This window comes from Danio aesculapii, chromosome 1 (assembly GCF_903798145.1).
Source record: "Danio aesculapii chromosome 1, fDanAes4.1, whole genome shotgun sequence".
Classification (NCBI taxonomy): Eukaryota; Metazoa; Chordata; class Actinopteri; order Cypriniformes; family Danionidae; genus Danio; species Danio aesculapii.
In genome coordinates, this window is record NC_079435.1 from 37,579,170 (window position 1) to 37,601,793 (window position 22,624).

Below are 22,624 nucleotides of genomic sequence, written 5' to 3' on the forward strand. Positions count from 1 at the left end.
AACTTTACATTTAACTTTTAACTAAACTTTTTAACAGGCAGTTTTCGAAGTGGTCACAAATATGATATAGAAAAACCAAAACCAATTTTAGAGGCTAAACCAAAGATTTAAGTGGCAATGGAAAATCCTTGACATTCCATGATTTGGATTTATAACTCTGTCTTTCAATGTCTGGAATAAACCATTGCAAGTTCCATATTACAGAAATTCCCTGACCCTTGCGAGCCCTTTATAAACACACACACTTCATGCAAGAGCTTATAACTTTACCAGCTGATTATTGGCTTTAATTTAAAAATTGGGATTCTTTTCATCATATAAATATATATATCACTTTCTCCCATTTATTCAAATGTTTTATGTCTAAAGTCTTTGGCATTATGCTGTTTGTAATAAGAATCTTCTTTTTACAGAAAAAGACAGTTGAGGATGCTAGCATCCCAAACCTCTGCTCGTATGATGGAGGGTCACCCAAAACCAAATGCTCACCAGTTATGGAGCGTGTATTACCCAGTATGGAACAGAGTGGGAGAGGGACCCCACTAACCAGGACACACACACCCACCTCCCCTCATGCTGAACACAGAGCCTCTTTAAGACACAGCCGTCCATCATCACAAGAGCTGCGACATCAGCCCCAGCTTAAAATCAACTACAACCAGCACATTAGGTAATCAGCAGCAGACCTAATCATTTTCAGAGTTCCTCTTTGTGAAATCATGTTTTGAGTGTGCACTGAACTGCACCGAACTTTTTAAATCCTAACAGTCTCTTATTGGTTTAAATAACCAAGCTTTGATAAAGCAAACAAAACAAGTCCTTGAATTTAATGAGAAAACATACAGACACTTCATATTACAGTTTTTCCTCAGTGGCTTTGGTGCATTTCTCACAACACTATTTACATTTGCACAACAGTTCATGCATTTCTCAAAACAATTAGTCATTTGTGCACATCATAGTAGCAGTTTCTCATTCCTTCCAACAAATTGCAAATGCTTTTGGACATGCATCAATTGCTTTCACACAACTCTCTGCTGTTTTATAACATAATTATTTACTTATGTCAGTCAAAATTAACTAAACTTGTGAATGCTGAATAGTCATTTCATATAAAACTAATAGTCCTCTTTTCATTACTTGAGTCATTACATACAAAAATGTTCAACTAGTAGTCAAAATCTGTCAAGCCAGTTTTATAAAACAAATTCAATCTTTTTTTCCTAAAAAAAATGTCTTCTAAAATGAACAATGTCATGAATGATTTACAGACCTATGTACTGTATGTTGTAGATTCAGTTCCAATATGTACTGCATTGTTTACAGTTGTGCACAGCTCTACCCAAAGGAAGTTTGTTTGTTGTAAATAAGAGTGTATTTATTCTTTTGCACAATGCTGTGAATAAATTAGAATTGCAAAGAGCATATGAAAAATGTGAAACATGCATATTCAGTGTCTTTTACTCAGATACCTCCCAAAATGCAGTGATGTCTAACTTTACTGTAGTTTTCAAATGTGTGCTGTCTTGAGCATTTTCAGGAGGAGTCACCAAAATCTGACTTTTTTTTTTTTTTGCATTGGAAAACATGTCCAGAGTAAACGGTCATAATGAAAACATGACAAATCCATTTGACTATCTTGTTTATAAACAATGGTGTCAGGACTTTTCATCTTGATGACACTGACACTTTCATTGACATGAATACTTGCTTTTGAGGAATGAGCTCCCCCATTTTGAGCAAGTGACATTCTTTTGCAGGTTATCAAACAGGTTTTGGAGTTTATACTAATTGTTTTGAGAAATGCATTAACTGTAGTGCAAATGTAAAAAGTGTTGTGAGAAATGCACCAAAGCCACTGAGAAAAACTGTAAATGTCATCAGATAATTAGCTAACCGGATTTAATATTCCCACATTACACTGTCAAATTATACATGGAATTTGTTTGTACCGTTTTTGTAGTCTTTTTCCTAACACTGTTGTTAAATTTACTCTTTTCTGATCAGCACTTTTCACCAGTTTATTCACCTGTTTTAGTGCTTCTAAATGGTGAATCATATCACAAAGTAATCGATGAAGTAGACATGTTTCAAAATCTTTTAGATATTTCAAATACAAACAAGTGTTTATAAATTTGATGATTTTAAATATTAAAAGCAGTCAGCGACAAATATCATTTTGTAAAGCTAAAACAACTCAAAATATAAGTCCAAGTTTTTTATTAAAAGGTTGCACCAGCACTTGCTAAAGTTAAGAGATGAGTGCCTTCTACACTCTAACCCAGGCATGGGCAAACTCGATCCTGGAGGGCCTGTGTCCCTGCAGACTTTTGCTCCAACACTAATCAAACACACCTGAACACAATAATTAGTGTCTTCAAGATCACTAGAAAGCTACAAGCAGGTGTGTTTGATTAGGGTTGGTGCAAAACTATGCAGGGACACCGGCCCTCCAGGATCGAGTTTGCCCATCCCTGCTCTAACCTGTGGTCTTATGAAGGTATTAAAAGAAAAAGATGTTATTGTTTTGTTTTATCCCCTTGACAATTTTTAACATGTAATAATCTTGTGCTTAAGGACTCCTGCTGAGCAGAGGGTTATCGAAACAGGGCCTGATGGACAAGACCCTCAAAAACAGGAGTGGTTCACCAAATATTTCTCATTCTGAGGTCCCATTGAACATTTTGACAACAGGTGCACCAAAGTCTCCTTTTTGTGCATAATTACTCTCAACTGCAAGCTAACACCAAATAAGCTTTTCTACAGGATGCATCTCATTTTCACTTGTTTGACAGCAGCAGCACACAGGCCCAATGTCTTAAAATGTTACAAAATCAAGAGATTATGCACTCAACCAATCATCAGAACAGTGAAGGACGACAGGACACAGATTACGGAGAGGGTGAATGTCAAAGAGCTGAAAAAAGAATGTTAATGTGCAGAGGCTTCCATTATTAATGTATCACTTGTGTTCTCTCCTTGCACATTATGCCTCCAGCACAAAGGCGATCATACAAGGTCTAAAAATTCCTGAACAGTTCTGCATCAAATCCAACATGGACATCTATTCATTTATAGAATGAACTGCCAGGTTTGGATTGCTGGAAATGTGGTGTGGAATGCTGAAACTTTTCCTAATTAAAAGAGAATGCAAGAATAGCTGGTTTTGCCGTACTATGCCAAAAGTGTTACTATGTCAAGATGATGTGTATCAATAAATTAATTTTTTTTAATTGCATGATTGCACATTTTCTTTATTTGTATCTTAATATTTTTTTTACAAAATAGTGGAACATTCTATTGGTCCTGGATTGATCCTTCTAAATATACAGGTCTATTAACTGGGGGAATTAAAACAGCCGTTTCACTGAAAGAAACTGCATTTCATAAGAGCTTCTGTAGCTGACGGATAATTCATTATCTCTGACTTAAAAGCATTGAGGGAACTCTTCAGCGTCCTCTGCTGGCTGGATTGGGTTTTGTTCCTGTAGTTCATGCTCAAAAGTTTATCAGCCAGATAGTGCAGCCACAGCACATTGGAATGAGGATTATACGCTGACCAACAGTTTCTGAAACAGAGAGGAAAAACTCATCATAAATCCAGAATGGAAGAATTTAGAAAATGTTGTCGTTTGAGGCTAAAGCACACACTTGTTTTCTTTCTTCATTAGACGGTAGATTTCAAACTGATAATCTCCCTGACCCATAAACAACTCCTCATCAGAAGAGATGTCGCATGATACGGTCAGTCCATCTGAGGAGACAAAAAAAGGGATTGAAAACATTTTACCATTTATATCTAGTTCACAGCTTCAACTCTTTCACCTAAACCATGTCTAAACACAGTTTAAAAAGAAATGTGTGACTTTGTTATGGTCATAAACATTACAAAAGCATTAATAACTTAATGTTTAACATAAATACAACAAGATTAATATGTAAATGGATGCAAAATGCAACAAACATACTAAAAGTTTGTTTTGGTAAGCTGTTACAAACTGAACAAATTGCAAATAAAATTCCTGATCAAATTCTGCTTGAAATGACATACATGGTTCATCTTTGAATTGCTTGACGGGTATTAGGGCCTATACTGTAGTGTACACTCACCGGCCACTTTATTACTAGTACTGGGTTTGGACCCCCTTTTGCCTTCAGAACTGCTTTAATCCTTCGTGGCATAGATTCAACAAGGTACTGGAAATATTCCTCAGAGATTTTGGTCCATATTAATATAATAGCATCACACAGTTGCTGCAGATTTTTCGGCTGCACATCCATGATGCGAATCACTCGTTCCACCACATCCCAAAGGTGCTCTAGTGGATTAAGAGAACTGGTGACTGTGGAGGCCATTTGAGTACAGTGAACTTATTGTCATGTTCAAGAAATCAGTCTGAGATGATTTGCGCTTTATGACATGGCACGTTATCTTGCCTGAAGTAGCCATCAGAAGATGGGTACACGGTGGTCATAAAGGGATGGACATGGTCAGCAACAATACTCAGGGTAGGCTGTGGCTTTGACAATGTTCAATTGGTACTAATAGGCCAAGTGTACCAAGAAAATACCCCCCACACCAATACACTACCACCAGCCTGAACCGTTGATACAAGGCAGGATGGATCCATGCTTTTATGTTGTTGACGCCAAATTCTGATTCTACCCTCCGAATGTCAGAGAAGATTGGAGAAAGGTTGCCTGATCTGATGAGTCTCAAATTCTGCTATTGTCAAATTTTGGTGAGCCTGTGTGAATTGAGCCATCCGACTCAAGGTTGAAAGTGTTGTGCATTCAGAGATGCTATTCTACATACCTCGGTTGTAACGAGTGGTTATTTGAGTTACTGTTGCCTTTCTATCAGCTGGAACCAGCCTGGCCATTCTCCTCTGACCTCTGGCATCAACAAGTCATTTTCGCCCACAGAACCGCCGCTCACTGGATATTTTTTCTTTTTCGGACCATTCTCTGTAATCCCTAGAAATGGTTGTGTGTGAAAATCCCAGCAGATCAGCAGTTCCTGAAATACTCAAACCAGTCATCTGGCACCAACAACTATGACGCGTTTAAAGTCACTTAAGTCATCTTTCTTCCCCATTCTGATGCTCTGTTAGAACTGCAGCAGATCGTCTTGACCATTACTGCATCCGAAACCACCATCTACTCAGTAGGTAATGCCTCTGAATTGAAATGTACTACCCGGCCATTAGAAAAGTATGTTCTATACAGTATGAATGTGAGAAGTATGAATGGAATTCGGACGTACTACATCAGACATTTTGTCATGGTCACATGACCTAACTACGTCAGTTGCGTTGCTTTACTCCTATTCATGAATTCTCTCGCGGGGCATCATGGGATAGCACAGCGTGCATGGGATGCGCACTCCAGAATCTCGCCGGAAGTAGTACTTTTCGCATACTGATTTTTGAATTCTACGAATTCGGACATACTACTCGGCTTGCATACTGATTTTAGCGTACTGTATAGTATAGAAGTATGCGGTTTCAGACGCAGCCCATGTCTAGATGGCCAAATTCATTGAGTTGCTGCCATGTGATTGGTTGATTAGAAATTTGCGTTAATGAGCAGTTGGACAGGTGTAACCAATAAAGTGGCCAGTGAGTGTATATCCAGAATACATTTAATGTTGGAAAACAATATCTACAATATTTAATAAAGGTGACATTTGGGATTACTTTAAACAAAGCAGTTAAATATTTGTGCCAAAAAAAGTGTAACGGAAAGAGTTGCAACTTTGACTGACCAATTTCCAGGCGTGAGAGCGAGTAGTCAATAATATTGACGTGAACCCCTCGTGTCTCAATGCAATGTACTGTTCCATTCAGAATGAACTCGTTCTGCTTGTGCTTGACGTTCTTCACCAGTATGTTCCCCCAATGAAGATCTCTGAAATGTCAGTACACACCATTTGCATCAGCTTGTGTTGATGGCACAAACAGTAAAATTTGGATACATTTGATTCTTTTACACCCAATCTTCAAAACTTACCTGTGTTCAAAGCAAAGCGCTTGTTCAGCTACAGCCAAAGATGCAGTGACTTGATGTAGCACACTTTTGGCCTGGGCCATAGAGGATAGCTGTAATAAAACAAAATAAATATCACAATTATATATTTGGACTCAAAATATATGGACACCCCATATCTAATCAGATATTACAGTAATGGAATAGTTTATTAATCCCAACTTTCATTGTTTACTCAAAAGTTTTTATTTTAAATAAGGACCACTTTGGGTTATTACGGAAACATGCATCAAGACATTTTTAATGGAACACCAAAAAGCAACAACCAGTGAGGATTGTCATCAAGTTAACTGCAGTTGAGGTTTTATTTACAAAATTTGATAAGATCTACTTATGCTCACTGATCATCATATAGACTTTGGTAATACTTTTTGATGGTCAATTTTACATATTGTGGCCTATAAGTAACTTAACAACTACACGTTAGCTAGCCGGTCATTATATAAAAACATTTTCACCTTTTGCATGCAAAGGTGAAAGTTTTCACAACAGCATCCACATGCTTAACTATTTACCTTTTTGCACCCTGGTGAAGCACCATAATTGTATATAGGACAGAAAGTTTGGAGTATAGATAGTACAGCTGAAAATGTCAAAAAGACATTTGAAACAACCAGTGGACAAAAACAAAGGGTTGCTAGAAGTTTGGCAGACCTGCTTTTGCATAACTTTTTCAGTCGTGGAATCCAAGTTTAATTCAAAACAACCTTGCTTAGCAAACAATATGTTTGGATGATGTGATCCAAAGGCACAAAATAACAGCGTCAACACCTTTTCAGAGCAGTTTCTTCATAACAGCTACTAGTAAATGCACACAGTACTGTTTTAACAATAAAAGACGATTTGTGCTGATGCAAGCAATTAGTAAACCTGCCCCAAAATGTCTAAAAAGGGATCATGAAGTGCAACTCCAAGCTCTTGCGTGTCTTTAGACGATTTGGATTAAACTACAGGATATATATGATATCCTTTATACATGTCTTTAAATTTTGGGTGGAATAAAATTGCGATGGAAAAAGAAAACTCATAATTTGTTAAAGTATCTTAATGTATTTTAAAGATGATTGGAAGTCTTATGGCTACACCCACACGGAATCTGCGCGCGCAGAATTCCACAGATTTCCGCAGATTTTTAGCTCATCATTAATTCTGTTTATTTACTTGAGTAAATGTGTGTAAATATATATATATATATATATATATATATATATATATATATATATATATATATATATATATATATATATATATATATATATATATATATATATATATATATATATATATATATATATTTATTCATTTTTTTTAATTAATCACAGTAATAATGACTAATATGAAAATGTTCATCGGATTTATGTACAATGCAGTTTGTACAGTAATATTTTCTGTCTTTTAGTAGATATATTATATGAGAGACTTGCTTTGTTTACCAAATAAATGGAATCTTATGGGATTTGCGTTTTAAACATTAAAGTTAAAAAGGTCTTACTTTTTATTTAATATTTTAAGGTTTTGGCTATGATACTCCCTAAATAATTCCGCAAAAATGTGCAGATTACCACCAAAATTCTCAGCAGAAAAAGCGTCCGCAGAGCCAGACCCAACAAGAGCGTAGAGCCTTGTTTACACTAGGTATTAAGTTGCATTTTGGTCAACCGAAATTAAAATTAGAGAAGGGAAGTAGATGCAGTATTAAGGAACCTCCTTAATTGTCTAAGTGTTCCCTTAAATGCAGCAACAAAGTCCTTAGCAGCCATTTCACCTTAATACATTTAAAGGACCCAGACAGCTCCGTTAAGTAAACTTCAACTCAGAATAGATACAGTAAGAAAAACAAAGCAATTATTAAATTATTCCAAAACAAACTAAATACTTTTTTTGTGCAAATGAGATTGATGGGTTACAGCAACTTTGGAGAGTATTTTATTTGTGTGTGAATATACTTCCATTCTATGTTCAGTTTGGTTTATGTTTCTCGGTTTTCTGTAGTGTTTGTATCAAAACAAATTAATACAACTGTGGTTTTGAGGTTTGTTACTTCCTGTTTATGGGAGATGCTGAGATACTGGGACCTTCACAACTACATCTGCACTCATTGCCATGAGACTACAGTGAAATGTTTGGTAAAAACACTTTTTTGTGGGAAGTTTGTTACTCCTGGCAAATTCATTCTCAATGCTGCTGATGAAATACCCTGCCTCATGGATTTCTCCCCCTTCAGGGCTACCCCCAGTCAAATTATTTAAGGAATTTCATGCAATCGGGCACCGGACACATCAATCCAATGGTCGATTGTTGGGCAGCTTCGGTCATCAATAAGAATCGGTCAGGCTAATTTGTTTGGTGTGTTCCATACACATTCTGCTGCATTTTGGTTGCATTTCTTAATTATTTGCACATGATCTGGATAATAAAATCATCAGACGTTTTTGAGGATCCATCTGGGTTGATTGAAAAGTACTGTTCAAAATGGTACATATACGCTGCTTTGTATATGGTGTGTATATAACCAGTTCCGAATTCCTGTTGTGGAACGACAATACAGTTCTTACACATTTTTCAAAGTTACATTTACTGTTTTAAGCACTATCCAGATGTATTTCAAAACTTTTCCAACACTTTACAAGAGTGGCAGAAATGACATTTTACATATACTGTTAAAGTCAGAATTCTTAACCCTTCTGCGAATATTATTTTTATTTTTCAAATACTTTTGTGATGTTTAACAGACATTTTCTCAATTCACAGTATTTGTCTTCTGAAAAAGGTTAGTTTCTTTTAGTTTGGCTGAAACAAGAGCATTTTAATAATAATAATTATACAAAAACAATTTAAATATTGTTAGCACCCTTGAGAAATATTTTTCAACTGTCTACAGAACAAACGCCTGTTGTCAAATGACTTGCCTAATTACCTAACTTGCCTAGTTCACCTAGTTAAACCTTTAAATTGATCATTAAGTGGAATACTACCATCTTGCAAAACAAGTAGAAAAAAAAGGTCCCACTTTATATTGTTCTTAACTAATATGTATTTACACAGAACTTAATCATTTGTTATGATGTACTTATTGTGTAAATACATGTATTTACTGTGTACTTATGCTTGAGTAAATACATGTATGTAATTACATCTGTAATTAACTTCTGCAACTACATTTGTAAATACACTGTTGACCATTTCTTAAACCTTAACCCACCCTTAAACCTACCCATATCACCAAACCTGTCCATAACCCTACCTCTATCCCAAATCAAGAGCACCACAAGTGTTTTCAAATACATTATGAATACAATAAGTACATTGTATTTATTTTTTGATGCAAGTACATAGTAGTTAAGGACACTTAATATAAAGTGGAAACGAAAAAAATAGTATGTACTGTCAGCATGGCAAAAAAAAAGTTATTAGAAATTAGTTATGAAAACTTATATGCTTAATATGTTTAAAAAAATCTACTCGTGGTTAAACAACCAACTTCACAGGAAGGTTATTAATTTTTACTTCAACTGTACATAATAACTGTACACATCTGTAGTAACCCAAGGAAAAACTTTGATGGCACATTTTCCCCAAGTCTAACATTGAATTACTGTCATTTTCTTTCAATTATTACTTATTTTAGTAACAAACTATTATGAAAGCAACACAGCAGTTTCAAGCAATTTATCTAAAATCCATCCTCACACAGACACATAATGAACATTCTTATTTGAAGCAGCTGTCATACGTTTGCAGTGTTCACTTGCAGCTTTTTGGTCCAGATGAGAGTCATATTTATTATCTACTTACTTTATGTTCATGAAGAGAGGGTTTTCTGGGAACGTGTTGTATTTGGGAATATTTGGTGTTTGTAAAACTAGTTTGAAAGCTCAAATACAGCTCATGTATAGCATATTAAATGCTACAGCAATGTACTTCAAACTTGCTTTAATGCAACCATTTTATTTTGAGAGTTCTGCACAAGGGAATTAAAGGAAAATAACAGAGGTCACATTATTATTTTTAGTAACATGGTGGTTCAACATTCCAAACCAGTGATTTCCGTTCTTCATAAGATACAGCTTTATGAATGTTTCATTTCATATGCATAGTTTTTGTGTTTTTAATAATTTTATTCTCAAAGCAACATTCAAGAATGTAGCTAAGCCTGTGATCGATCATTTAGTGTTTTGGTCAATAGGGTATATGCAGAAGGTCTTTTCATTTTTAGTAACCCAGTTAAAGCGATTCCGGTCAACTGTATGCATTTATAATTTTTTTTTATTTATTTATTTTTTTAAATTTTAAAACAGAGCTTAATGTCTGTTTTCTTTTAAAATTAACAATCTTCCCTGCCTGATAGATATAGAATATAAAGTAGGTCTCAGAGCGGACAAGAAGCATTGCGTTAAATTCCATGTTCTCACGCTATGTCTTTAAACAACTAAATGAATGCTTAAGTCTATTTAGCTGATTGTTTTAATTACATCATAGATGCTGTAAAAGGAACCATATCACTTTGAAAAAGAGTCACATTAACTGTTACCGGAAGTTTATTAGTAAGGAAAAAAACACTAGCTGTGCATATGCCCTATATGATTGTTTTATATTAGACACTTAATTTAATTACTTTCAATTTTCAAAAATATCTGTCAAACAAATTATCAAAATAAAAGCATAAATACATGTTTAAATTTTAAAACAATATAGTGTGTATGGAGGACAGAAATTAAATATCCATCTAGAATTTCATTATCTAGATTCATTGATCTGGTCCTTTTAATAAGATTTTTATTTATTTATTGGGTAAATTAGGAATTGTGCTAGCTTTCACAGTATTAAATTGAAAGTTCAAAAATAACAGTGGTTAGATGTCTATGTTATTTACTTGCACACGACCTCACTCGCAGGCTCAGCCACGCCCCCTCTCTGTCTTTCTGCCCGTCACTGCTGATTCAATTGGAACTAGAGCTAACACAACTGATGAAAATGCAGTCATATATTGTGCTATATAAAGAGCAAAACTAATTTTAACTTGTCTAGAACTTAGCAAATGATTATGGAACAAGCAGCGGCTTGCCGTGCATTAAAGGCTTTTAAATGCACTTTGTAGAGGCTTCCACTAATGCGTTAGTCGGTTATTCACCTCCACATCGTGCATTTAAAATCTTTTAACATGCCAAACCACTGATTATCCATTACATGATGAAGCCTGTCTATGAAAGGGAAACCATGTGCACACGTACCTTGCCATTCATGTTTTCCAGATCACTTCCTCCAAATTCAAACTCCAGGATTAAAAACAGCTGTTCGGCATCAAAGAAATCTGTACAAACATTAACGGACAGTAAATATCAAGACAGAACTGCATAACCTTTTTTGTTAATTTTATTTACCAGGTCGATCATTCTCTGATCCTTTCTGATGGTCAAACTTGTCCCATGCTTTAAGCAGAGCTTCAGGATAACATCCACGGACACAATGTAGGCTAAAAGGTAAATTAACAGCTCACTTATAAAGAAAAACGAAACTTTCGTTGAAAAAAATACATTGGTATTCGTGTGTGCATTTTTAACACTACGTAACGTTTTCATACTTTCAAACCACCTAACTTTTCATTTGAGTTAGCTAAATGGAGGAATGAATAAATAAGTCTTACTTGTTAAGTCCAATGAAACCATCTGACTTGTTAAACTCCTTCAGGTTAAGGCTGCTCAGCTCTCTGTAAGAACGTTTTAAAGTGTTTAGAAAATTGACAACATCAAATTGTAAAAATATGTTTGCTTATCAATGCCTGATGTCCTACTTGGAAATGATGATTTCATGAAGGATTTCACCAAATGTTTTCTGATGTTCACCATTGACCTGCTGACGGCCTTCTACTGGGATGATCTACAGAAATGATATTTTATGTGAATTTGTGTATGCTTTCAAATTAGTGTTCAGACTTTGGTTTACAATTCAAGTTTGTATTCATCCTGTGATGTGGCAGACAAGTTACTATGCTTCACAATGAAATTGTAAATAACTACTAAATTGTACACTTACTTTGAGAGCGACACTTTCATTGGAATCATTTATAGTTGAGAAGACCTCTCCAAAAGTCCCTTCACCAATTTTATTGAGGTACTTCATGCGAGCAGGAGGGATGCAATCACTAAACGAAAGTGGGCCGCTCTGCTGACATTCCTGATATACCTTTTCTGCATCACTGATATCCTCGTCAAATGTAGTCTGGGTCACAGACAAAGAAGAACTGTTAGCTGAATTTGACCTGGACTTTTACATAATTGTTTATTAGAGAGAAAGAAAGAATGCAAAACTCTTGAGTCCTTACCATGGGGGTGTTCATAGTGGACTGGACCATCTGTGAAGTTTTGATTCTGGATGGTGTGCAGAAAGGCGAAGCAAAAAGGTCTAGACTGTTGTCTGCTGGAAATCCAATGCCAGGGGACTTCAGGTGAGACTGAGCCAAGCGCCGTGGGGTGGGAAATGCTGTAAACACACACACACACATGAAGCAATTTACAAAAACACTTAAAGGTGAAGTATGGCATTCAAGAATTTCTATTAAAGGTGCAAAAGGTGATTGTCTTCAGAAACATTTTTTGTTGTGTTGGTTGAAAGTCTCTTCACATATGTATTGCAATATGAATACAATTTCGCAAGATGACCCTATTTGTGAAGAATTCCTAATTTTATAATGATTAGCATCATTTGTACAGGAGTGTATTTACATGAAATATTTTAAAGCACAAATGAAAACAACAGAACAAAGACAAAAATAAAACAAACTAGACTTTATAGTTTTCAGTTGAAGTTTAACAGTATTGAACTATAGAAACCTAATAATCAAATGTAAAAAACGTGGCAGTTTTTATTGTAGTGAATAATTAAACAACTTATCTTTGTTGAAGTGGTTTAAATTAAATTGAACACTTACAGTCACAAGCCTTAAACACCCATCCAAATAAAATGTTCATATTATATTAGTTATCTTTTCAACGACTTCAAAAATCACAAATGTGGCAAAGTGTTTAATGGTTAATTATTATCCCCACTTGACATTGCAGAACCTGCGATGCGATTATTGCAGATTCACACATTGTGATATCGATGCTGAAACAATATATTGAGCAGCCCTAGTTTGAAGACCATTTTACGTGACATTTATTGCCATACTAAATGCAGCAGATTATTGCAATCCTGCATGCAATTTCTCTCAGATAGTTTGAAATTGAACTTTAGAGCTGCCTCGATGCAAACCTACAAAAATCAGTCACTCAACATGTACTTTTAATAAATTTAAAAAAAAAAAGGTTTATTATGTATTAATTCGATTCTAAATGCGTCTGAATGGCCCTATTTAAATATTTCTCTCATGTTGCATCTGGAGCGGACAGACAAATTGCTTATCACTGCAAATCTTGTCATGTTGCGTGTTGTTAAGACACAGTGTTACAACGCAAGCTGCTCTGCTAATGTTTATAATAACTATATTATTTGCTAATTAAAAACTCTAAATCGGTCTCTCATTTCGGAGGCTGCAAGTGTCTCATTGTCACTTACATACACTGATGCAGCCTTCAAGACTGAGGCCCCGTTTACACCTATACATTTTAGTTTTTAAAACAGCATTTTAGAATGAAAACGGTCAGCGTCCACACTGGCGTTTCACCCAGCATTTCTGAACAACTCTCCATCCACACTATACCTCTGAAAATGCACATCACACACACACTCTGGCATGCACTGCAGCGATGAGAGCGGTGCACGTCGGACTGTTCATCATGGATCTGCTGCATCTAATCTCACTATATTTGTTTAACGTGATATTTAATTCATCTTGCTGTCTATATCTAACGACATATTCCCAGACTTTGGTCTTTTGAATACATTACTTGTTCTCAGGTAATGTGTTTTGGCTGAGCGCAAAGATCTTAAAATTTTATTATAACCGCATACATTGATTCTGCACATTTGACTGATTGCTTGAATTTCAAGAGTTCGCCCTTAGCTGATTGTGGATTATAAAGCGTGATGTCCTGGGAGGGAGCCCTGAGCTTGTGAGATCCTCGAGCCCGTGGCTCAGTTTTGGGCACTTGAAAACTCCGGCATAGTGTGGACAGATGGCGTAACCATAGCAAAACTTATGCGTTTTAAAACAAAAACTTAAGTGTAAACGGGGCCTGAAATGAAATTCGTTGTTTTCCACAAAGGCAACCCGGGGTGCTAAGATATAATTGGGTAATCTGGCAGTGGTCGGGTTATAAAGACTAAAAGACAGACATTCAGACATGGAATGCGCATTTTCAAAGAAGAGTTGCATTCTCTAGCATTAGTATAACTTTAGCATTGCTTTTCATATAAACAAGTATGTTTACTTGGCATATTACCTAAATATCTGCAAGCATATTATGGTTAGATGAGTCAAAAACTTGCGTGAAAGACCTTTAAAGCCATACACTTTTTATAAGGTAACAGAACACAGACCAAATATTGTCTATAACGTCTCTTCAAAATGTGGGTAGTTTTGTGTATGAATCAAAGATTTGTTTACCTCTGCTGAGTGCTAACAAGTTTCTTATTAAAAACATACCAGTTTTTTTCTTATGCAGGGAAAGTGCTGCCTTTAGTCTTCCCCAGGAGTGCGTTGTGAGATTGTCAGGAGTGAAGTTGGCCAGAAAAGAAGTGAGATTCATTTGCTCAAGTCTGAGAGGTGTCACAGCCAGACTCATCCCACTGGTGCCCTGCATCATGCCACATGCAGATTCCTGCATGAATTCAGACACCACATTTCAGTTACAATCAATTTCTTCTGCAGAACAATCAGATTTTTTTTTCATAAGAGGCCGCAGCACAGCCAATTTTCTGTAATGGGGTTACTTTCAATCTTCCTACTATATTATTAAGCTTTTGTTTGCCTGCCAGATGTTGGTCTGGAATAAAACTTCTATTATTTCTTTAATTTGAATGTTTTTGTGTGACAAATTGTATGCACCATATATTTTTAGTCAAACTTGTATCATTTGTATCTTATTTTTGATGCATATTTTGTTGGTAAATTATGTTTAATAATCAGGAAGATCAAAAGAATGAGTAACAAAGTGATTTTCAAACAAAACCCATTACTATGCTTCCACAGATAGATCAAAAAGACGGAACATTTGCCCTTAGCACATGTAACTTAACATGTTATGGCACAATAAAAAAAAAACTATAAAATAGATTGCTTACTGTTTTACAAGGTAATACATATAGTTGAAGTCAGAATTATTAGACCCCCTTTTAATTTTTTTTCCTTTTTAAATATTTCCCAAATTATGTTTAACAGAGCAAGGAAATTTTCACAGTATGTCTGATAATATTTTTTCTTCTGGATGAAGTCTTATTTTGGCAAGAATAAAGGCAGACTTTAATTTTTTAAAGCCACTTTAAGGTCAAAATTATTAGCCCCTTTAAGCAATTTTTTCCCCATAGTCTACAGAACAAACCATCATTATACAATAAGTTGCCTAATTATTCTAACCTGCCTAGTTAACCTAACTAACCTAGTTAAGCCTTTAAATGTCACATTAAGCTGTATAAAAGTGTGTTGAAAAATATGATGTACTGTCATCACGGCAAAGATAAAATAAATCAATTATTAGAAATGAGTTGTTAAAACTATTATGTTTAGAAATGTGTTGAAAAAAATCTCTCCGTTAAACAGATATTGGGGAAAAAAATAACAAGGGGGCTAATAATTCTGGATTCAACTGTATATCAATAAACAAACATGTTATAAATTATACAAAAAATTTGCAATTGCTTTAAAAAAAAAAGGTGTAAACATTGCAGAAATGTAGTAACTAACCCTTACAAAGGTGTCTGCTCCAGTAGACAACATACTGCCCCATGAACTGTAGTCTCCTGAAGCAGCCTTTGTTCTGCCTTCCCTTTTCCTCCTTTTATCTTGGAAGTCTCCAGCACCCTTCTTAGACCACCGGCTGACATTCAGTCCACTAACACAAACTTTACGACCCGTGCCAGTACCAGTGCGTTCTTTAGTCACAATAGGCGGTCGTGTTTTGCTATAAGCTGCAGAGGCAGGTGGAGAGACCGTAGGTGGTTGAAATGGTATAAACAAGTTTTGGACAACCGCTTTCAAATTACTGGGAGTCCTGTGATTTATTGGACTGTCTAGGATAACATGCTGTGCCTTCTTTAAAGTTGGGGAAGTGGCAGGGTCCTTGTGGCAGATGTATGAATTATCAGTGCAGGGTGCTTTTGTCACCCCTTGTGGGATAAAAGAATACACATCCAAGTCAAGACGAGGAATGCAAACTGCGAGGGAAGATAACAGACATTCAGCCTTTAGACGTTCAATAAGCGACTGGTTTGCTTCTGGTAAATGGGTAGTGGAGAGAGATTTAGAGGAGGAGATATAGATGGATGATTTCGATGGTGTAGAGCAGCTGGATGATACAGTTATATAAGTTTGGCTGTTCAGAATGTCCGCTGGCACGAACGACTCCAAAGAGTTTAAGGCAGTCTTCTCTTCCTGTTTCTTGCTGCAGCTCAGCATTGATAAATGGTCTGAGACATCTATTTTTTTGACCATTACGGCTGTCTTCACTTTGTGACACCTATATAAAATCAAAATAGACAAAAATGAACAGGAAGCCATTAATTCGAAAATCAAAATTGACCATTTATATACAGTACATACACACACAAACACACACTACTTGTCAGTTTATACCTACCTAGGTATTCTATAATGCTACAGCATTCCACATTCTAACAAATGCTGGTTAGACCTAAACTGCATTTCGTTGCCTTGTACTTGTACATGTGTAATGACAATAAAGTTGAATCTAATCTAATCTAATTAAAAAATAATCATTAGATCACCAAAATGTTTAAACAGGGTTCCCAGTCAGCGATGTGTTATATTTGCACATGGACTTTTAATTTTCTGTCAGCCACCCCAAGTGCTACTGATAAACTGTCTTTACATTACAAAATTTCTGTAAAAAATCAGTGATCTTCACTGCCTGTTAGATATACTACTTAAAGTGAGTCTGGACAGGCACTGCATTGAATTCCATTTTCCCCCACTATGTCTTTAAAATATGACAATTTGTGCATATAGCCCATTTAATTGCCACAAATATCATTGGTATAGCAAGGACACTGTTTGAATTCCTTCTGTGCCATCTGCATTGTTTTATATTAAAAAACATTGTATTTGCATATAGAAAGTGCTCATCTGGTGTGTGATACCCCGAGTTGTCATACATAGCACAGCAGTGTGACTTACTTTAGACATGGTTTGTGAAATAATTGTAATGCCCATTCAGCAAAAGCCTATTTGAACGAGGCTATGTTCCTTGAATTAGAAATGAACATGATATGTCTAATGCTGTTGCGTAAGAGATTTACACAGTTTTGTTATTTTGACCATCAAGTCAAAATTTGATCCTCTTAGTTTTTTTTTCTTCACTTTCGCTAATTAGTGAAGTTTTTTTCCCTCTCCGCTGTCGCCACTAGCTTGCATGGTTCAGGATCTGTAGAGCTGCGCATCGTTGGTTTTGCTCTTCAGTGTTTGGACTCCCAGTGGTGATTTTTAAACCACACTGAACTGAGCTAAACTGAACTGAACTTAAACACTACACTGTTCCTATTTACTATGACCTTTTATGTGAAGCTGCTTTGACACAATCTACTTTGTATAAGTGCTATACAAATAAAGGTGAATTGAATTTGTTTCTCTGTTTCCTGTTCTAAATGGTTATTGGGGTCAAAAAGTAATAGAAAACCAAGATGTGTATATTTGCACAACAAAACACAAGAGAAGCCCAAAATATTGCTGTAAATTTAGACAATTCACTACCAAATCAGACATTTTATGCTGCTGATATTCCATGACTAAAACTAAAAAAATAAATATACACATACATTTTCTGACTTTCAATGACTAGAATAGACTTGACTCCATGATATTCCTGAAATTCCATGACCCTTGGGAACCCTGTTACATGCCAGTAACAAAGTATTTATTTTCCTTTAAAAGCAGTCACTTCCCTTTTAAATTGTCATTATGCAACCAAATAGTTGAAAAATAAGGTAACATGCTCAGTCTCTAGAGAAATAATGAAATAGAAAAATGCAGTGAACGCCTCAGCTATTAAGTTCTTCATGTCAAAGGAGTAACTAACTTTTTTTTAAATGAGATTTAAATCTTTTAATATTTGGCAATAAATGCTTTTGTTCTCAGCTACAATTTGTTCAAGGCTAACAGTTGTAAACATTTTTACAAACAAACAAAAAGCCAATTGGAATTAACAATTGCCCATTTGCTGTATCAGAATCTCACAGATCTCATTTTATTTTAAAATAATGTCACTATTACTAAGATCAAGCTGCCACATTAAGTTTTTTTTATCACACAGCCTTGAAAAAAAATTTAAATTGTGAACAATAGATTATCAGCCTATCTATTTTATGCTGATATATGGTATTTCTAAATGGTATTTAAAAAACAACTGACATTTTTTCTTTACAACCCAAATGAAACTGAAAACCATGACCAAATCAACAAATTTGTGAAGTCAGAGTTATTAGCAGTGGAGAGAGAGAGAGAGAGAGAGAGAGAGAGAGAGAGAGAGAGAGAGAGAGAGAGAGAGAGAGAGAGAGAGAGAGAGATAGAGAGATAGAGAGATAGAGAGATAGATAGATAGATAGATAGATAGATAGATAGAATCACTTATTAGCTATAACTTGTTTCAGAGAATATCTTTTGTAAGTTTGCAAAACAAGCTTTCCACCCATTTAGTTTTCAAATAATCAACATTTACTTGCCTCTCTTTTAGCTCTTCTGCTAAAGATTGTAGTTGTGATTGTGGTGAGACACAACCAAAATCTGTGTGTGTCTGAGCAGATGTGGCCTCTGAGTGTCTTCTTTTATGCTGAACCATCTCTCTATCGTCGTCTTTCCTTTCCTCAGTTATATCCTTTTCTCCCTCGTTCAGTTCTATGACTCTCTCAGAAGAGACGCCAGAGCTTGGGAGCTGTTGCTTAGTGTTCGCCTGTGGAATGATATCGCACTCTTTGACATACTCCAAACCATTAGAACGGTTGTTGTTGTTTTCTGCCGGTTGTCCAGATTCATCAAAGCTGAGGGAGGAGATCTCACTGATGGAGGGCTCTGGTAAGTTTTGCAGCTGTCTGCAGACCAGAGAAGGGGTGCTGGACAGAAGGGGACATTTACTTGGGAGATGCTGGTCATCACTGTCATTAAAAGATACCTCAGCCAGAGGTACACGGTTCTGCAAGCATTTGTGAGCAGCATGTTTATTTGAGTCGTAGTTTTTCATGCACACAGTCTTCCTGCGCTTCTTTTGGAAGACTGACGGGAGGAAATCATCCGATGAATTTAATGTGTGGTGAAGAACAACAGCCTAGGACAAAGGAAAATAAGTGGAAAATAACACAATCAGTGTTTTTGCAGATGATACAGACTAACATTAATTAGCCCTTTTAAATTTTGATCGATTGGGTTTAATACAAGTCACACCTTTTTTCCAGATAAAGTGACACTCTAAGTTTTAAAACAAGGCTGTTTTTCATAAAGTTATGTGTGGAGAAACAGCACATCATTTTTTAGCTACAGAGAAAACAGCAGCATAGTTACTTACAATTTGCTTGGTTTGGATGGGTGGCAGTGGTCTTCTGCGACTTGTGACAAACTTGCCCAAATAAGGATTTAAAACTCTCTTGTCATTACTAGAGAAACAAAACATCACTTTATGAATTTACATAACAGAAATGGTTTCCAGATTTATTGTTTGTACTGCATTAGAAGACTTACCCAGCACATTCATTAGCAGAAGTTTTTGAACTGACATTGTTTATCATAATGGAGTCGTCATCATTTTCACTGCTGCTGAGAATTAATTGTGTACTTTTTTTTGCCCTCTTTGTGGTTCGAAGCTTTTTCATAGCTGTAGTCTTTACTGATGGTTTTGTATTGATCTTCTTTCTACAATAACACAGCCAAATGAGTAAACAGTGAAGGAAAATATAACAGATGTTCAGTAACATGAGTAATAATAGGTAATAGAATTTAAAGCACAGGTGTCAAACTCAGTTCCTGGATGGCCGCAGCTCTGCACAGTTTAGGTCCAACTCTAATTAAACACATCTGAGTAAGCTGATTGATTGCTTTAGGCTTGTTTGATACCTACAGATAGGTGTATTGAAGCAAAGCTGAAACGTAACTTTGCAGGTCTGCGGCCCTTCAGGAATTGAGTTTGACACCCCTGATTTAAAAGGTTTCAAAGAAAGTACAAAATATCTGTTTTGAAGTGTTGTACAAAATGTGATGTTATTTTAATACAGTCCTGACCTGGAAGGTATGGATGGTGAATAGTTTTCTTCATCACTTTTATTTTCCTTTATGGCAGCCATCACTTTAGTCTTAGTGGTGCGGGAGGAAGTTTCTTTTATTCTCCTTGGAACAAAGAAAAGGATGTGAATCTGGGATGAGTAATAACCAACTACTTTTCAACAGTCAAAACTTTTTCTAGTAACATATATATATATATATATATATATATATATATATATATATATATATATATATAGTGATTTAATTTGTATTTTACCTTTTCTTGGGCTTTGGGGTCTCTTGTATCGACTGATCTGAGGAAAGAGTGCTTGAAAAAGAGAAAGCTGCTTTCCTTAGGTCAGGCGAGATCCAAGGCTCCACCTTTCGCATTCGTTTACTGTATGTCTTGATAAAACCGGCCCATTTTTTCCTCTTGCGTTCATCTTGGACGTTTACTACAAAGTATAAATAATCAATTATTAAATGAAACTCATGGGGGGAAAGAAGCATTGGTTTGACACTTTAGCTCAAATGGGAAAGAATGGAATAGATGTGTGGTAAAAATGAAAAGGTCATTGGTTAAAGTGCCTGGGAAAGGCTAAACTACTAAAGGGAAAAAAGTAAACATTGTAACTCGCTTTGAAAAGAAATACGAATGTTACTTTAATTGTTCCGATAATCAGCAATTAAGACACAGAAGTTTTCCGTTTGTAACAACTCCCAGATAATGTTTTGTTAAATTACAATTACATAACTAACGTTACTGCCCGAAAAAGACTTCTGACATTTATCGTCTTTTAACTATATCAAGATATTAATCTTTAGAGATCGAGATCTATATTCTCTTCATGTTAACGTTTCATATCGTTAGCTGAAAATAATCCTTAACTGACTAACGTTAACGTTAAGAGAATTTCCAAACCCTAAAGAATTGTATAAAACTGCTCACTGACCCAATACCTCATTTAGTTTGTACAGTAATCCTAAGTGTCATTTCGCAGACAGTTTTCAAATATACACATCTTTAACACAATGCCCTTACTATACATTAGAAACGTTTTGCAGTTAGCAAGACAGCACTGCAGTTAACGTTCGTCTGAACTTTTAGTTAATGTTAATTATTCAGAGAATTAAAAACAATAAAAGCGTTATGTTTAACAGTTTACCTTCCGATCGTGTTGTCGACATGCAGATTCCTTCTAGAGATTATTTAAATGTAACTTCTGTAAAAGCAACACGACATTAAACCGCTTCACGTTCAAAATGAGAGGAGTCGCTGATTGGGTCGTCTGTTCTTCTTCTTCTGATGTTTTTTTTTGGCGGAATGGTAATCCAACGTACACTATGCATTATCGCCACCTTCTGTTCTGGAGCAAAGAAATTAGACTTGGTGTTGTTTTGTCTGGAATAAGGAGTCAGTGCGCATAAATGTGATTAACTACAGTTTATGAGAGAGAGAGAGCGAGAGAGAGATATTAAATTAGTGACGATTTTATATTCATAAAAAATTAATAAATGCACTACATGTAATTTAAATGCCTTTAATATATACTATTTCCATATTTCCTATCTTTTAAAAATATTTCACCAGTTTCAAATTTTTCCTGTTGCATTTGTCCACTCTCTAATAGTGATCCTTCATGATTTAGTGGAATTATTTCATATTTGTATGCATTGCATTATAGAAGCTTTGTGCAACCTAAAGGGCCCATATTTATGTCCATCTGACATAGTTTTGGCTCAAACTATAACAGGAGCCAAGAATGTAATTGATTTGAATCTGAATGTCTAATGAAAGTCAAATGTCAAGCTAACTTTAATGTGGTACTCAACACACCTTAGCTGATAAGAAATCACCATTAAAATGTAACTTTTCCACCAGAATATGAAGCTTTTAAAAAGCACTATCAGCACTGATAATAATGATGAGTAAACTCACCGATTTAGAATGATATCTGAAGGATCACCTGCCATCAAAGTCTGAAGTATAAACGATGGAAAATATTTTGGGATGAAAGAGGGTTTTTTTTTTTTCAGATTGAAGCAATATTTCATAATATCGATGCTTTTTCACACCTGTGCAAATGCCACAGGTGTGATACCTATACTCACGTGACCTTTAACCTCACCACTCAACTGCCGCCATTTCTTTCAATGCCATGAAAGATTTCTGAAATGTACATGCAAGAGAACAGGTGCTTCTGTGTTTTTAATATA

At 35.5% G+C, this 22,624-nt stretch overlaps 2 protein-coding genes across 2 annotated transcripts in view; one reads left to right on the forward strand and one right to left on the reverse strand.

The window, feature by feature from the left end:
- The window catches only part of fam184b (family with sequence similarity 184 member B), a 54,464-nt gene extending 51,233 nt beyond the window's left edge, over positions 1-3,231 (forward strand). The window contains exons 18-19 of the mRNA XM_056459799.1: positions 414-670; positions 2,578-3,231. Of these exons, the coding sequence (XP_056315774.1) occupies positions 414-670; positions 2,578-2,668 (348 nt within the window). The 3' untranslated portion in view covers positions 2,669-3,231. The remainder of the gene's footprint in view (positions 1-413; positions 671-2,577) is intronic.
- Positions 3,203-21,672, reverse strand: LOC130221100 (uncharacterized). Its single transcript, XM_056453428.1, has 18 exons — positions 21,574-21,672; positions 20,685-20,862; positions 20,426-20,530; positions 19,889-20,059; positions 19,716-19,803; positions 18,880-19,478; positions 15,890-16,661; positions 14,633-14,807; positions 12,371-12,528; positions 12,082-12,267; positions 11,840-11,925; positions 11,693-11,755; positions 11,430-11,521; positions 11,280-11,359; positions 6,013-6,101; positions 5,768-5,910; positions 3,652-3,754; positions 3,203-3,569 (listed from the first exon to the last, which is right to left on the reverse strand). The coding sequence occupies exons 1-18, from the start codon at positions 21,593-21,595 to the stop codon at positions 3,365-3,367; spliced, it is 3,315 nt and encodes a 1,104-aa protein (XP_056309403.1). The 5' UTR covers positions 21,596-21,672; the 3' UTR covers positions 3,203-3,364.
- Positions 21,673-22,624: the final 952 nt, after the last annotated feature.